The 18,155-nt window shown below is 40.6% G+C and overlaps 1 protein-coding gene across 3 annotated transcripts in view; it reads left to right on the top strand.

The window, feature by feature from the left end:
* The window catches only part of nhlrc2 (NHL repeat containing 2), a 48,168-nt gene that overhangs the window by 4,732 nt on the left and 25,281 nt on the right, over positions 1-18,155 (top strand). Inside the window, exons 1-4 of one of the 3 annotated variants that reach the window (XM_047376906.1) lie at positions 11-347; positions 6,480-6,632; positions 12,735-12,784; positions 14,971-15,376. In XM_047376906.1, coding sequence (XP_047232862.1) covers positions 188-347; positions 6,480-6,632; positions 12,735-12,784; positions 14,971-15,376 — 769 coding nt within the window. In that variant the 5' untranslated portion in view covers positions 11-187. Of the gene's footprint in view, positions 1-10; positions 348-918; positions 987-6,479; positions 6,633-12,734; positions 12,785-14,970; positions 15,377-18,155 lie in introns of those variants that run through there. The other 2 variants (XM_047376908.1, XM_047376907.1) reach the window with 2 other exon arrangements.

Raw genomic sequence — 18,155 nt, 5'->3', positions numbered from 1 at the left:
TGAATGCCAACAAAAAGAACAATTTTCAGGAATAGCATATTTTCTCTTTCTACTGAAATCACCGCTCTGAATCTACAATGTCGCCCCGATTGGTCTGTTTGGCCACGCGGCTGCTCTGATTGGTTGTTGTCGCTTTAAGGAAGTGGCGACGCCTCCCGTCATCAAAATTGTAGTTTTTGGTGCAATCATGGCGTCCCACTACACCCTCTCCAAACTGTTCCCCATCCAGAGTCAACTCGATTATGCTTTAGATGACGCTCGAATGCAACAAGAAAAGGAAGATCTTGTCTACCACTATTTGAAAAAGATAGACGAAGAAGACCTGAAGATCCCGGATTTTCAGACAGGTTAGATCATGTTGCAGCTTTAGCTTCCTTAGCAACTCTCCTCCCTTCAGAACTGTTTGACATGAGTTTAATAAGTAATTCTCCTTATATTTCTTAGTAAAATAAATTCATCTTATGTTTAAGTTATTGTCTTCTTTTCCTTTCTGGTGTCCAACAACAGTTAACGGCTAGCGATTTTATACGTGTTTTTGTAGTAGCTTAAATGTTTTTAACAGCTGCTTAGCTCGTCTTTTCTCTTTAAACAACTGCTTTGTGTTGGTTCGGCATATTAATCATACATCCGTCTACAGTGTGTGGTGTCAACGCTTTTGCAAAAGTATTCATACCCCCAGTTTTCCCAGATTTACAACCACAAGCTTCCATGTATTTTATTGAGATGTATGATAAATCAATACAATGTAGTACAAAAATATCTGAAAAATGTGGTGTGTAATTGCATCCAACCCACTTGAATCCCTAAATCACAAGTACTTTTCTTTCTTGAAGGTGAACCTTTGCCACAGTCTTAATCTGTTGCAGCCCCTAACATGTTTTCTTGCGGGATTGTCCTGTATTTAGCTCCAGCCATCTTCTCATCAGTTCTCCTCAGAGAAGAAGAGCACCCCAAAGCATGACGCTGCTGCCGCCGTGTTTCATGAGGTGATGTGTTCAGGGCAATGTGCAGTGTTAATTCTCTGCCACAAAATAGCACATTACCAAAAAGTTCAGTTTTAGTATCATCACCAAAGCACCTTCTTCCACATGTTTGCTGTGTCCCCTACCTGGACATAGAAAACATGTGGAAACGGGACTTTCGTTGATGTTCTTCTAACAATGGCTCTCTTCTTGTTGCTCTTCCAGAAATGCCAGATTTTTGCAGTGTACAACTGATAGTTATGTCAACAGGTTATCACACCTGAGCTGCACTTCCTCCAGAGTTGACTGCTTCTCTGTTTAATGCTCTCCTTGCTAGACGTGTCAGTTTAGGTGTACATCCATGTCTTGGTAGGTTTGCCGTTTTGCCTTGCTCTTCCTATTTTCAGATGATGGATTGTGCACTACCACTTTAATCCCTTGTCTGATGTGTCTCTTGGTCTTCATGATGCTGTTTGGACTCAATTGACTTTTTAGCTGACTTCTGAAGGTAGTTTGGTTTCCACTGGGATTAGTTTAGGGGTATCACAGTAAAAGGGGCTGAATACATATGTGTTCAGCCCGCTTTGAAAGGAAAAAAAAGAAAACCAAATATATATCCTGTACCTTTCACTTCACAGTTATACCCTACATTGTAGTTAGCAATCTGACAAAGTATGAAAGCTTTAGGGATATGCACTGGCGCTGTAGTTTCCTGCGGTGACGCTGTTTTCTAAAAATTACCTGTCAATAATAGAAAGTTGCAACACATTCAGCAAATTACCCAATATGAAGTAGATTTTTTAATCTTCCATATTTGGAAGATTAAAAAAAATGGGTGTCTACAGTTCTGCACCTTTTTCTCAAGGAAATTCTCAGCTTATGTGTAAAACTAATCATTAAATGTTTTTTAATGTTTGAGGAGGATCTTCAAAAACATTAAAATTAGTCCAATATGGAAGATTGGCATATCGAACCAAACTTCTCCATTCCCCTTCAGATTGCCTGCTGGTAAATAACAGGCAGTTGGGTTTAAATGAATTAAATAAATGATTTTAGAAAAATAATTTAAGCGTTTCTTTATCCAAGATTACTTTTACTGTTTTTTCTTAAGCTGGTGTTGAGCTTTTTTATTTCATTCTTTTGATGATTTTAGTTTCCAGTGAAAGTCTGCCTGTTTACTTTTCCAGCCACAGTAATTATAATTTATCTTGTATTAAAGGGATAAACCAAACGTTTATGTCATGTTGTCAACATTATAAACCAGCAGGTGGTGATATTCAGCACATACAAGCACCCATATCTCAAGAATGTAGGGTACAAGTTATTTGTTTCTGTAATGGACTCATTAAAGTTACCAGATGGGCTGTATAACATGACGGCAACTAATAGCTGCTCTCACTGGTTTCACCAAGTGTAAATAGGTTAAATAAGGGAACATTTTTCTTTGATTGCCCTTCAGTATCATTGTTTTTTGTTGCTAAATGTGTATACCTTTTTAAGGTTGTGGGAAGTCGAGCCAGTTTTAGCAAACATGAAAGAAAATCATTTTTATCACATCAGAAGGTTAGCTCATCTTTAACGTATTAAATAGAGGATGTGTTTTCATGTAATTCTGCAGCATGCAGTTTCCTCCAGGTCCTACAAAGTCATAGAAATTCTTAAATTTGATCTTTTCAACATAAGGCCATTAAAGTCTCAAATACATCCAAATGTACTATAAGAGCGTTTAAATTTAATACCCTTTTAAATCTGTACATTTGTTACCTCTTCTAGCAATTTTTTTAAGGAAATCTGTCAAAATTGTTGCATATTTTCCTTCCAATTGCTTCAATTATGGAAAAAGAGGTAGGGTTATATTTTGCTTTGACAACATCTACAAGGCCTGATTAACAGCCTGCCACTCGAAGCATTGCCTTGGTGCCACATAATGGCGCAATAAACGATCCTGCAGTGTGCGAGCAGAAAAACCTACAAGGCCTATGATGCAGTTTTGTTGGTAGAAATGTACAGCCCAAGATTCAGTCCTTCCTCTGAAGCTGCAAGAGACTCACATGCCAGGGTGCAGCATCGGTGGCGCAGGGGATCGAGGACATGACCCATGCAGGCTATTGTGGGATCAAATCCTGGTCCGTCTACATACAGGTCCTTCTCAAAAAATTAGCATATTGTGATAAAGTTCATTATTTTCCATAATGTCATAATGAAAATTTAACATTCATATATTTTACATTCATTGCACACTAACTGAAATATTTCAGGTCTTTTATTGTCTTAATACGGATGATTTTGGCATACAGCTCATGAAAACCCAAAATTCCTATCTCACAAAATTAGCATATCATTAAAAGGGTTTCTAAACGAGCTATGAACCTAATCATCTGAATCAACGAGTTAACTCTAAACACCTGCAAAAGATTCCTGAGGCCTTTAAAACTCCCAGCCTGGTTCATCACTCAAAACCACAATCATGGGTAAGACTGCCGACCTGACTGCTGTCCAGAAGGCCACTATTGACACCCTCAAGCAAGAGGGTAAGACACAGAAAGAAATTTCTGAACGAATAGGCTGTTCCCAGAGTGCTGCATCAAGGCACCTCAGTGGGAAGTCTCTGGGAAAGAAAAAGTGTGGCAGAAAACGCTGCACAACGAGAAGAGGTGACCGGACCCTGAGGAAGATTGTGGAGAAGGGCCAATTCCAGACCTTGGGGGACCTGCGGAAGCAGTGGACTGAGTCTGGAGTAGAAACATCCAGAGCCACCGTGCACAGGCGTGTGCAGGAAATGGGCTACAGGTGCCGCATTCCCCAGACTTGGGCTACAGAGAAGCAGCACTGGACTGTTGCTCAGTGGTCCAAAGTACTTTTTTCGGATGAAAGCAAATTCTGCATGTCATTCTGAAATCAAGGTGCCAGAGTCTGGAGGAAGACTGGGGAGAAGGAAATGCCAAAATGCCAGAAGTCCAGTGTCAAGTACCCACAGTCAGTGATGGTCTGGGGTGCCGTGTCAGCTGCTGGTGTTGGTCCACTGTGTTTTATCAAGGGCAGGGTCAATGCAGCTAGCTATCAGGAGATTTTGGAGCACTTCATGCTTCCATCTACTGAAAAGCTTTATGGAGATGAAGATTTCGTTTTTCAGCACGACCTGGCACCTGCTCACAGTGCCAAAACCACTGGTAAATGGTTTACTGACCATGGTATCACTGTGCTCAATTGGCCTGCCAACTCTCCTGACCTGAACCCCATAGAGAATCTGTGGGATATTGTGAAGAGAACGTTGAGAGACTCAAGACCCAACACTCTGGATGAGCTAAAGGCCGCTATCGAAGCATCCTGGGCCTCCATAAGACCTCAGCAGTGCCACAGGCTGATTGCCTCCATGTCACGCCGCATTGAAGCAGTCATTTCTGCCAAAGGATTCCCGACCAAGTATTGAGTGCATAACTGTACATGATTATTTGAAGGTTGACGTTTTTTGTATTAAAAACACTTTTCTTTTATTGGTCGGATGAAATATGCTAATTTTGTGAGATAGGAATTTTGGGTTTTCATGAGCTGTATGCTAAAATCATCCGTATTAAGACAATAAAAGACCTGAAATATTTCAGTTAGTGTGCAATGAATCTAAAATATATGAATGTTAAATTTTCATCATTACATTATAGAAAATAATGAACTTTATCACAATATGCTAATTTTTTGAGAAGGACCTGTACTCTTCCCCTGGTCACTGTATTTCCTGTCAACTTACTTTCAAAAACTAAAGGCTGCTAGTGCCTAAAAAAAAAGAAAAAAGGCTCTCATACCAGTGTCAAAAAACACAAGTTGTTAAAGTTATATTTAACTCATTTACGTTTGGTGAATTACATATGTTAAGTTGGTTATTAAGGTGTTATTATATTATATTTCAGACCCTTTTTACCCTTAAATGTCTAATTATGTTTGTGATCCGTTTAATATAAACAAAATATATACAAATTTGTTGGATAAACGTGAAATATAAACAAGAGGCTAAGTAGACTTCAATACATTCTTGATATTGTGTTTTTATTGATTTACTGTTGTGCCACCTGATGTTACCTCTGACTGCTTTTTCTGGATTGATGTTGTTTAGCAGATGTTTCAACTTTTTCTTTGCCTGCCATATTATTTTCCCAGAGTTCATCACTCTGTGTTTAATGTTGAGGTTTTTTTTTTTTACAGGCATGTGAACATAATGAAGAAGCTCATCAGCTGTCAGAGGATTTTATTGTTGCTTGTGATTAAGAAGCAAACCCTACTGCTATTTATCTGGAATTGCTCTAGCTGGATCACCCATCTACTCTATAACTCTGTTTATGAAACCATAATTCTTTCTTTATCACATAGACATAAGATAGACATAATGCATGATATAGATAATCATTAATTTATACAGTTAAGCCCAAATTATTTATAACCCTGGCAGATTTAGATATGACATTATTTTCATTCATCTAAAAAGTTACTATGAGAGGAAATTAGACCCACATCTCAAAAGATAGTAAAACAATGTAAAAGGAGTAAAGTTTGAAAAGAAAAAACCTGTTTGGATTTACATTTTTGAAAAATATGTATACCATTCTCCTTCTCAGAGTTAAGTTGGGATTTCAAACTGTTAAGTCAGAAGAAACACATTGGTAAAACTAAAATATTACTTTCAAGTGTTTTCTGTCTGCCAAGGCTTACAGCTAATTAAGACCCCAAAAATTAGTACTCGTACTCGTCGTCTTCCACTTTATCCGGGACCGGGTCGCGGGGGCAGACTCAGCAGAGACTCCCAGACGTCCCTCACCCCAGACACCTCCTCCAGCTCCTCCGGGGGGAGCCCAAGGTGTTCCCAGGCCAGCCGAGAGACATAGTCCCTTCAGCGTGTCCTGGGCCGTCCCCTGGGCCTCCTCTCGGTGGGACGTGCCTGGAACACCTCCCGAGGAAGGCGTCCAGGAGGCATCCGGTATTGATGCCCGAGCCACCTCAACTGGCTCCTCTCGATGTGGAGGAGCAGCGGCTCTACTCCGAGCTCCTCCCGGATGGCCGAGCTCCTCACCCTATCTCTAAGGGAGATGGGGAGATTAGTTCCTCTGAAAATTAAAATGTTACAAGGGATTTATGAAAAAAGTATTTTGGAATACATGTTATGGCCTAAATAGTCACAAGGAAGTTTCAAGTTGAAAGTTGTACGGCAGACAGTTGGTGACAGCCTCCCTAAGGAGGGTAAACCATAAAAGCATTCTGCTAAAGAAGCTGGCTGTATCCAAGCATATAACGGAAAGTTGAGTGGGAGGAAAACGTGTGGTAGAAAAAGGTGCACAAGCATCTGGGATAAGCAGATCCTTGAGGGTTTTGTAAAGCACAGATAATTTAAGTTGTATTATGAAAATAAATTTAATTTTAAGTGATATTGTATTCTAAGTCCAACATCTATAAATATTTTTTGCTCAAATAGTACTCAATATAAGTTTGCCCAAAAATAAAATCTTCATTGTTTCTTGTGATTTCCTTCAGGTTTAGAGTGGCTGAACACAGAGGAGCCCCTGTCTTTGAGCAAAGAGTTGGTCGGTAAGGTGGTGCTGTTGGACTTCTTCACTTACTGCTGCATAAACTGCATGCACATCCTCCCTGACCTGCACCAGCTGGAGAAGAGACACTCTGTTGAAGGTCTGTGTGTGTGTGTGCACCCATGAAAAGTGCCCATTAATTTGGTAACCTTGTTGCATTGATTGTGACAGTAAAATAGGGGAGAAAGTAACCATGGCAACAAGCATGTTAGATAAAAGAGGGTCCAATTTTGCAAATAAAGGACGCAGACAATAACCCACTACACTATCGACAAACAATATTGAATTGGGTCTTATTATAAATTGAAAACTGAAATTATAACCAGATTAAATGGAAATTAATGTGCTTTGTTTTTCATTCATGCTATTCCGAAAAATACATTTTACCCCACAGCACAAAAAGAAAGACTAAAATCTCACCCTGCAGCATTCACCAACAAGCTACCTCATTCAGTTTGCACATCTTTGAAAACTGTACACAAATACAAAGGCACACTAAAGCAAGGTGCATCCGACAGAAGGCTTTTTTGTGTTATCACTGAGAAAGACAGATTAGGAGTTCCACCTTTTTGCTGATGATCCAACAGCATTCACCATTCTTACTAAATGCAGCTATTTATGTAACAAAATAAAATGACTGTCGGTGTTTGTCACAGTGTGCCTCCTGTTTGCTCTGGCACGGATTTGCTGCCAAAGGCTGAAATAAAGTAGATCAAACAGAAAGCAAAGTGTTATCAGCAGCAGTGAAAAGCTGCCTAATTCAAATACTGGCCTGCGAGAGGATAATTTAATAGATTGCTATACGTAATGGTTCCCCACCACTTTTATTCAGAGCCCCACTTCTTAGACAACAACAATTCAATTTTTTTAGTGGTAGCATAACTGTTGCCTTTTTCTTTCACACTTCTCTGGGATCTGATTTTAGGATGTAGCTGCTCATACAGGATTGCTCTTATTGTGATGAGCTGTACCTCCTAATATTCGTCTTTTTGTCGGCATCCTCCTTGAAATTCTTTTCTCTCTAATTCAGCCTGAAAATTCTTAAATTTATCCCAGTGGAGACATTTAATGTCTTTGATGCCATGATTCCTTTGTGAAGCAGGCCCTGTGTTAACTCACCAAAATAGGACTGAATTTTCTCTCAAATCTGTGATGAATATCAGCTGTGATTAAAAACATGCATGATTTTTAACTCCAGGATGATTCTCTAAATAAGCTCTCCTTTTAGGCTAGAGATACGAACATTATCTGATAATTGAGTTTTAGTTGTGGGTAAACCACTTAACTTTTGTCTCATCTCCAACCAACCTTGTCATACAGTGATACCTGCAGCAGTAAAAGACCGTTTGATCTCATCCACAGCCTGCCTCAAAATAGTGTCAGCTGAGTAAAATCTAGAGTCGTCTGCATAAAGAGGCACTCCAGCTGTAGACATATTCTTCCTAATGTCATTAATAAATATGAAAAAGAAAAACGGGGCCTAAGGTTGAGCCTTGGGGCACTCCTAAGGCCCCTTAACTCAAACCAATGTCACTGAGCCGTCTAATCAACACCTCGCATCAAAACAGAATCAAAATACTGCTTCCTGACCAATATATTAACAATGTTATTTGGTTCCAACATAGTTGTTGTTATGGTACTGTAACTCTTGCTGACTAAAAACCTACAAGCTCTTTTTGTTTGTCATGGGTGACTGTGGCTCAGATGCTAAAATGCTAAAACCCCAAAAATGAACAACTAGATCAAATGTACATCAAACATTCTCTTGCATGACCAAAATGGTCCAAAAATAAATTCATATTTTAAATATGACTCATACCTAAAAGAAAATCTAGAATTTTGAAATGGAAAATGTGTAGGAACCCTTAAAGCAAATGAGGTGCTGCTGTGTTGTGCTGCATAACACAACACAGCAGAACATGTGTATGCTCACTTAGGAAGAAAAACTATAGTACAACTGTCTGCTTCTTCTCCGAGAGCAGGAAGGCCCTTATCTCAGCTGTTAAGAGACGAAAACCAAAAATAATTCCCAGCTGCAGTGGAAGTTACTGTAGTGCTCGTGCATAACTCCCAACACCGCTGTGGTTCATAGTAATGCGCTTAACATTCCTACTGCTTGTAAAGTTAAACCTGATGCATCCTTTTGCAATATTTATTGTGGTTTTGAACCCCAAATTTAAAGGTCTGAGGCTGAAGGTCCATAAAGTCAGATTTATTGATGTCCACTTTAAGAAAATGTATTTAAATTTTTTAACAGTTTTAACATTTGAGTCACTGTTTACTCAAATGTAAAAAAAGAAATCTAATTGGTTTGATTAAAAAAAAAAATAACTGCATAAATTTTGAAAATGTAAAATACAATAGCACTAAATATATTTGTCTTCCTTTTTAGAGAAGTTGAATTCATAATATCTAGACATATCTTTCCAAAACTTCATACTTTTATAAAAAGCACATGTAGAATTTATTCATGTGGTTATTTCTCTGTTTATCCCACTTTTCTCTTTTTGTTTTGACGTGAATCAAGGACAGAATGTACCCTGAAGCTCATTTGTCGAATAAAAATTTAAAAATGAAAAAAGTATCATTGCACACTAAGCGATGTTCATGTTATTAAATGTTAAATATCAGTGGAACATAATTCTGTGTTCTGTGCAGGGAATTCTTTAATTTACTGTCTTAAATCTTGCAGAAACTTAATTCCAAAGATCATCTCTCTGGGCGTGTTATAATTGAGTTGTGAGCCTGGCTGCGCTCAGATCACAGTGTCAGTGCTCCGCTTATTTTTGGCACTGATTCGGGTACATTTTGTTTGCAGCTCTGGTCGGTGAGGTGTGGGAGCCACCCAGTCCATTCACTCCCACAGTCCGCTCACGCACCCTCCCATTGTCACTACAATCTGTTGCTGGTACTACACTGTTTGGCCAAGGTTGTAAGGGACAGAAGTGACTGGAGAGTGTGAGCCTTTGGAGCTGAATGCTCAAGAAGTGGCAAGTTGGATCTGTTTACAGTGGATTATTATTATTATTTCTGTAATAAAGATGAGCTTAGAAAGGTTTAGAAAAGATATATAAAGACAGTGTCCAGACTCGAAAACTAAATGTACATTCACAAACAAATTGTGAGAACATTTGCAGTCTGCTTATATTTGCAGTTTATGCTGCATTTTCATATCAAATTATGCCCATGGCAATTTTTTACTCGATACATTGCAAATGCAACTCTTGTCCAAATCTCGGGGCATGCATCATCATTTTTACTTTTCATTTGTGTTCAGGCTTGTAGTTAAAAAAAAAACAAAAAAAAACTTTCTGCTAATTTCCAAGACCAAAACTGAGTCTGAAAAAAAACAAAAAGCGAGCACAAGGCAGCCAAAGTTGCCGAAGAGTAATTACGTTATTTTAGCCAAATTCGGGCATCAGTGTATAACGCAATGTTTACCCAGAAAAAGTTGTTATAGCCATGTCTCCAGCTTGAATTGTAGTTCATAAAATTAAGATTTATCTAAGAATTTATCCAGTAAGGGGGAGGAAGTCTGAGAGCATTAGCTAGGGGTTCTAGCAGACGGGCACACTTAAATTGATAAAAGCATTTGTTGCAAGACTGGGCTGCCTGTAATTCAACACAGTGTTGAAATGACCACCTGTGAAAAAGACTAAAAACAAAATGCTAAACATTATGGTAGCATTCGGGTGAGACATTGTGATTTCTGCACTGTTTCGGACCAGCACTCTTACTTTGAAATGCACGGAGATCCTCCCACCAACTCTGTTGCCAGAAAATCCTACTTTATAATAGCAAGCAGTGGAGTGGTTGTATAAGTCTCACTTTTCTCCACGTAATCAGTCCATGTTTTACTCATGAGGATTTAACCACACTACCAATATATAGCTGTTAATATAGTATCTCAAGGACAATGTTTGTCACACCAATGAAACTGTATAGGTCCATTTATAGATAGTTGTTTGACCTTTTAAAGAATTGGTAGACATGTGGTGATTGGAAATGAAGTTAAAATACTGGTATACAATCAGACAGCAGCAGAAAACCCTGCTTTGTTTGGTTCAGACACAGAGAGAAGAATTCAATTCAACTCAGTTTTATTTATATAGCGCCAATTCACAACACATGTTGTCTCAAGGCACTTCACAACAGTCAGGTTCATACATTCCAATTAATCCTAACAATTGAACAGTGCAGTCGGAGTTAGCTTTTTATTCAAATTGGATAAAAAGTTTTTCTACCTAAGGAAACCCAGCAGATTGCATCCAGTCAGTGACTGGCAGCATTCACTCCTCCCGGATGAGCATGTAGAGACAGTGGACAGTCACTGGGGTTGACTTTGCAGCAATCCCTCATACTGAGCATGCATGTAGCGATAGCAGAGAGGAAAAACTCCCTTTTAACAGGAAGAAACCTCCAGCAGAACCAGAACCAGGCTCAGTGTGAGCGGCCATCTGTCACGACTGACTGGGGGTTTGAGAGAACAGAACAGAGACACAAAAAGAACACAGAAGCACTGATCCAGGAGTACTTTCTATGGGAAGGAAAAGTAAATGTTGATGGATGTTGCTCCTTTAGTCGTTTCACCTAGAAAGAAAGAACAGATAAACTCTGAGCCAGTTTTCAAGGTTAGAGTCTGAAAGAGAGCACATAGAGTTAGTAACAGTTAAGCTCAGTCAATTGCCATGTCTAGGAGAGAGAAAGGGTTAAACACTAAAAGACAGGGCCATGTGGATCATTGGTAGAGGGTGAGCATTAAGTTGTTGCCAGCAGAAGCTCAGACAATTCCCCTCTCCAGAAAGGTGTCACAGGTAGACACAGAGTCAGGCCAGGTGTAGCTTCTTGGAAGAGAAAAGAGAGAACAAAGTTAAAAGCTGAAATAACAGCAAACAATGCAAAATTGGAGAGTAGTGTGAGAATGTAGCGAAGAGGGTGAAAGTCTTGCTGCTAAAGCTAATTATTATGGCTAAACAGGCAGTAGGATTGTTTGAAGATTAATGTGATCAGTGGACATCAGTAAATGCTTTGTACTGATAGAGGATTCTTACCTGATAAACATTATGCTTACAAACAACAGCTGCTGCACCTCAGTGGTGTGGCTGTTTACTCCCTGCTCCATCCATTAGCCCTGGCCTTAGCATGAACTGGGCTGTCTCCTCTTCTCGAAGTTTTGTTTTGTTCTGTGTTGCTGTGTCATAATCCTGGGTAAAAACTGTCAAAAGTGAGCCTGTTTCAGGTAGATCAGAAAAAATCTCTGCTGTTCCTCTGTTTATCTCAGTGGATCTTGCCCACGTTTCTGCTTAGAGTACCTTTGAAGTCAAAAGTGCTCGCCATGCATCCCTTTGACATATTCCTGTTTAAAAAGTGTTTTCTTCATCATGGAAACAGTTAATGTCCTGTATACAATGTTGTAAATCAGACACTGCGGATGCAGTTGGCATGGTACTCACTTCCTGTTTTTAGGAGAGGCATGGCTACAAAGGCTCTTTTGATGTCAGAAAGTATATTTAAAATTACTCATCTGTTGTAAAAACAACAGTAAGGCCAAATATAACTTATTCATGTTGTATAATTTTAATATTTAATAGTTACGCCCTTATGGGGATATTTGCCCTTTAAACTGATCCAGTCTTTTATTTTACAGATTTTTACCATTTACAAGTGTGTATTGATGCTTATACAGATAAGCAGATAAAGAGATGTGTGGGAATGTTAACATTTTATTATTATATGCCACTTAGATCTAAAAATACCTTTAGGCCCTACTGGGGAGGTAAATTTCACATGTTACATGTTACAGCACTGTAAGTCTTGAATGTGGGAAAACAGTACAAAAGTGAACATGTATCAGTGCATTGTCCGACATTCATTAAGAAACGGGAAGGAAGTCTGTTTTGCGCTCTTTGAAGTCTCTCCATTGAGAGTTTTATCGTTATGAAAAAGTTTTTTTGCTTAAAACAACCAGTCACAAACTTGCATTCTGTTGTTGCAAATCATGAGTTTTGCTGTCTGTAAAACAAATGTGATTACAGTGTGTTAACAGTGTTTAAGCATTACAATATTTTCAACGATGTCATTTTTAAGGGGTCTGTTTGAATTTGTCTGTTTGTGCTTGTTGTGTTCGACCCCTGTTTTCCATGCTAATTTCTGTTTATGTTTGGGTATAATTTTCTCTCTGTCTGTTTAATCCCTCTCGCAGATGGGCTGGTGATTATCGGTGTGCACTCTGCCAAATTCCCCAACGAAAAAGCAAGTGTTGTCGTGGTTTGTTTGTCTTTGGGCCGGCTGGTTCTGGGAAAGCTTTTCAGCCAAAATTAAATCAATTTAATATTAAAGTAGCTAAAAAGTTTAGAAAAATCCAACCTTTACTTTGAATATGTTTTATTAAGTGGGAAAAAAGTCCAATTTTAGGAATTTTCACTGATGCCACAACTAGACACCTCAAATGTTCTTGTAAAATATATAAATATAATTAAATAAATCTTTTATTTATACATAGCTTTTTAAATCAGGCGCAGTTGGTAGCGCTTGTTGCCTTGCAGCAAGAAGGTCCTGGGTTTGACTCCCGGCCGGGGGTCTTGCATGGAGTTTGTATGTTCTCCCCGTGCATGTGTGGGTTTTCTCCGGGTACTCTGGCTTCCTCTCACAGTCCAAAAACATGACTGTTAGGTAGATTGGTCTCTCTAAATTGCCCTTATGTGTGAATGGGTGTGATTATGGTTGTTTGTCCTGCTTTGCCCTGCGATGGATTGGTGACTTGTCCAGGGGGTACCCAGCCTCTCGCCCATAGACTGCTGGGGATAGGCACCAGCTCCCCTGTGACCCACTATGGAAGAAGCGCTATAAAAGACGAATAAATGAAATTAATCAGTTTCTAGAACTTTTAGTTGATAATCCATGACATCCTATTTCCCTGGATATAAATATGATGTGACGCAGAGCCAGTTTTCAGAATGTGAAAGACAAAAGAACATGCCATTCAAGTAATGCAGATGTGTGTTGATCCTCATTAGTCAGGAAATGGCTGCTTGCATAAACTTGTCCGTATCAACAGTCAGAGTAATAATTAAAGCGCTTAAGACAGCTGGAATTGTGACAAGGTTTATGGTGACAAACATGAACGGTGAGGAGAATGGTAAGGTAGTAAAACCAAATCTCCAAAACTCTGTTAGAGAACAGCAGCAAACTGTTGCATCGTTGGGATCTTCAAGTCACCATAACAACCACTAGAAGTTATCTAGATGCTAACCAACTGTTTAATAGGCATTTCATTACAAATATAACCATGTGGAGTTTACTAAACACCACTGCAACTTTAGCTGGAACAATGTACGTTGGCTAGATGAGACTAAGATTGGACTTTTGAGCAGCTAACAGTTCAGGTAAGTATGGCATGAAAGTGCAAGAGAAAAATGTTCACTTGCCGCATAATATATCCTACCCACTAACTGGTGCCATGATGTTATTCACTTTACCTGTCAGTGGTCGTTATATTATGCCTGATTGGTGTACAAAGCTTGAACAGCAGGTGAGCAAATAAGTGGCACCCGTGAATTCGTTAAAAGAAAATTTCTACCTGTGGATTAAATGATTTCAAATGAAAAGGTTGGATTCTTCTTTATTTCAGTGTGAGGTCCTACGATATTTTACTATCTGACACCCTTGGTAAAAATGACTAAAAAATCCTAAATTATAAGTATAGAGGATGCTGTATTCTAAAACAAATTCTTTTAAAACTTTATATTCTTAGTCTTAAAATGCCAGTAGAAACATGAATAAATCCATTTTAAAGATAAAACCAATAGGTTCGTGGTCATATATTTCCTTTGCATTAATATGTTTTGTATTTAAAAGAACATATTTTGTTAGCTGCACCCTAGAAACATAGGATTTGACTATTTTAGCACTATCCCTGCTTTCATGAATTCCTGCCTCTTGTCATGCTGGAGGTTTATCACTGCATTTGAACACATTTGGCAAGTGAATAGTAACAACAGCTTGTAGCTAAACCTCAAAAATCCTTGTTTTATCCTTAAATTGTCTTCAAAAATGACTAATTCCACCTCGGATTAAAATGACAATATAGTGTTAGTTTTGTCTAATTTGTCGACATACCTTTCAGCTACCATCAGGTATGAGACCAGATGTCTCTTGACATTTTGTTTTGTTTGCTTTTTGTCTTGTTGGCAACCTGCATTTTTGCATAATAATATTTTCTTAGTATTTCTGATGCTGATAAAGTTTAATATTAATCTATACTTGCATCTATTTTATCAAGAAGAGTAATTTCTTTTCCATCTGAATCAACACATTTTATATCCCAAAGCTCCTATCCTGTTATCAGTGCCTTTGAAACAAATTTGCATGATAAACAATAGATAATCTGTGAGATCTCACTTTTTACTCACTTTACATCTGTTTCTGAACTCCCAAAGGTCCTGGACAACATCCGGAGCGCCGTGCTCCGCTACGACATCTGTCACCCAGTGGTCAATGACAACGAGGCCTCTCTCTGGCATGAGCTGGAAGTCTCCTGCTGGCCCACACTGGTCCTGCTGGGCCCACGTGGCAATATGCTCTTCTCCCTGGTGGGCGAAGGCCACAGCGACAGGCTGATTCTTTTCACTGATGGTGCTCTGCGATATTATAGGGAACAAAGCCAGCTGAAGACTCACTCATTGGGGATCAAGCTGTATAGGGACTCATTGCCACCCAGCATCCTCTCCTTTCCTGGGAAGGTGGCTGTGGATCAAAGCACCAAAAGGCTGGCTATAGCAGACACGGGCCATCACAGAATCTTGGTAGTGTCTTCTACTGGACATCTGCTACATGTTGTAGGAGGTAAGGAGTCTGAGTTTGTCTCATTACAACCAGAAACAAAAATATATTCTAATAGGGTTTTATGCGTTGGCCCAACACCAGGTGGTGCATAATTTTGAAGTAAAAGGAAATGGGTAATTGGTTTTGAAACAGACATCTGCATTCATCCCCCTTTAATCTGATATGTACTCGTCGTCTTCCGCTTATCCGGGACCTCGTCGCAGGGGCAGCAGACTCAGCAGAGACGCCCAGACGTCCCTCTCTCCAGACACCTCCTCCAGCTCCTCCAGGGGGAGCCCAAGGCGTTCCCAGGCCACCCGAGAGACATAGTCCCTCCAGCGTGTCCTGGGCCGTCCCCTGGGCCTCCTCCCGGTGGGACGTGCCTGGAACACCTCCCGAGGAAGGCGTCCAGGAGGCATCTGGTATACAGGTCCTTCTCAAAATATTAGCATATTGTGATAAAGTTCAGTATTTTCCATAATGTAATGATGAAAATTTAACATTCATATATTTTAGATTCATTGCACACTAACTGAAATATTTCAGGTCTTTTATTGTCTTAATACGGATGATTGTGGCATACAGCTCATGAAAACCCAAAATTCCTATCTCACAAAATTAGCATATTTCATCCGACCAATAAAAGAAAAGTGTTTTTAATACAAAAAACGTCAACCTTCAAATAATCATGTACAGTTATGCACTCAATACTTGGTCGGGAATCCTTTTGCAGAAATGACTGCTTCAATGCGGCGTGGCATGGAGGCAATCAGCCTGTGGCACTGCTGAGGTCTTATGGAGGCCCAGGATGCTTCGATAGTGGCCTTTAGCTCATCCAGAGTGTTGGGTCTTGAGTCTCTCAACGTTCTCTTCACAATATCCCACAGATTCTCTATGGGGTTCAGGTCAGGAGAGTTGGCAGGCCAATTGAGCACAGTGATACCATGGTCAGTAAACCATTTACCAGTGGTTTTGGCACTGTGAGCAGGTGCCAGGTCGTGCTGAAAAATGAAATCTTCATCTCCATAAAGCTTTTCAGCAGATGGAAGCATGAAGTGCTCCAAAATCTCCTGATAGCTAGCTGCATTGACCCTGCCCTTGATAAAACACAGTGGACCAACACCAGCAGCTGACACGGCACCCCAGACCATCACTGACTGTGGGTACTTGACACTGGACTTCTGGCATTTTGGCATTTCCTTCTCCCCAGTCTTCCTCCAGACTCTGGCACCTTGATTTCCGAATGACATGCAGAATTTGCTTTCATCCGAAAAAAGTACTTTGGACCACTGAGCAACAGTCCAGTGCTGCTTCTCTGTAGCCCAGGTCTGGGGAATGCGGCACCTGTAGCCCATTTCCTGCACACGCCTGTGCACGGTGGCTCTGGATGTTTCTACTCCAGACTCAGTCCACTGCTTCCACAGGTCCCCCAAGGTCTGGAATCGGCCCTTCTCCACAATCTTCCTCAGGGTCCGGTCACCTCTTCTCGTTGTGCAGCGTTTTCTGCCACACTTTTTCCTTCCCACAGACTTCCCACTAAGGTGCCTTGATACAGCACTCTGGGAACAGCCTATTCGTTCAGAAATTTCTTTCTGTGTCTTACCCTCTTGCTTGAGGGTGTCAATAGTGGCCTTCTGGACAGCAGTCAGGTCGGCAGTCTTACCCATGATTGGGGTTTTGAGTGATGAACCAGGCTGGGAGTTTTAAAGGCCTCAGGAATCTTTTGCAGGTGTTTAGAGTTAACTCGTTGATTCAGATGATTAGGTTCATAGCTCGTTTAGAGACCCTTTTAATGATATGCTAATTTTGTGAGATAGGAATTTTGGGTTTTCATGAGCTGTATGCCAAAATCATCCGTATTAAGACAATAAAAGACCTGAAATATTTCAGTTAGTGTGCAATGAATCTAAAATATATGAATGTTAAATTTTCATCATGACATTATGGAAAATAATGAACTTTATCACAATATGCTAATATTTTGAGAAGGACCTGTAGATGCCCGAGCCACCTCAACTGGCTCCTCTCGATGTGGAGGAGCAGCGGCTCTACTCCGAGCCCCTCCCAGATGGCCGAGCTCCTCACCCTATCTCTAAGGGAGTGCCCGGCCACCCTTCGGAAGAAGCTCATTTCAGCCGCTTGTATCCGGGATCTCGTTCTTTCAGTCATGACCCAAAGTTCATGGCCATAGGTGAGGGTAGGAACGTAGACCGACCGGTAAATCGAGAGCTTCGCTTTTCGGCTCACCTCTCTCTTCACCACAACGGACCGGCACATCGCCCCCATTACTGTGGCAGCCGCACCGATCCGTCTGTCGATCTCACGCTCCATTCTTCCCTCACTCGTGAACAAGACCCCGAGATACTTAAACTCCTCCACTTGAGGCAGGAACTCCCCTCCAACCTGAAGAGGACAAGCCACCCTTTTCCGGTCGAGTACCATGGCCTCGGACTTGGAGGAGCTGATCTTCATCCCAGCCGCTTCACACTCGGCTGCGAACCGCCCCAGTGCATGCTGTAGGTCTTGGCTAGAGGGGGCCAGCAGGACCACGTCATCTGCAAAAAGAAGAGACGAAATCCACTGGTCCCCAAACCAGACCCCCTCCGGCCCTTGGCTGCGTCTAGAAATCCTGTCCATAAAAGTTATGAACAGGACCGGTGACAAAGGGCAGCCCTGCTGGAGTCCAACATGCACCGGGAACAGGCCCGACTTAGTGCCGGCAATGCGGACCAAACTCCTGCTCCACTCGTACAGGGACCGGATGGCCCCTAATAAAGGGCCCCCGATTCCATACTCCTGG

Source organism: Girardinichthys multiradiatus, chromosome 10 (assembly GCF_021462225.1).
Source record: "Girardinichthys multiradiatus isolate DD_20200921_A chromosome 10, DD_fGirMul_XY1, whole genome shotgun sequence".
Classification (NCBI taxonomy): domain Eukaryota; kingdom Metazoa; phylum Chordata; class Actinopteri; order Cyprinodontiformes; family Goodeidae; genus Girardinichthys; species Girardinichthys multiradiatus.
The sequence above is the reverse complement of the archived record's forward strand: the minus strand, read 5'-3'. Positions and strand labels throughout refer to the sequence as shown.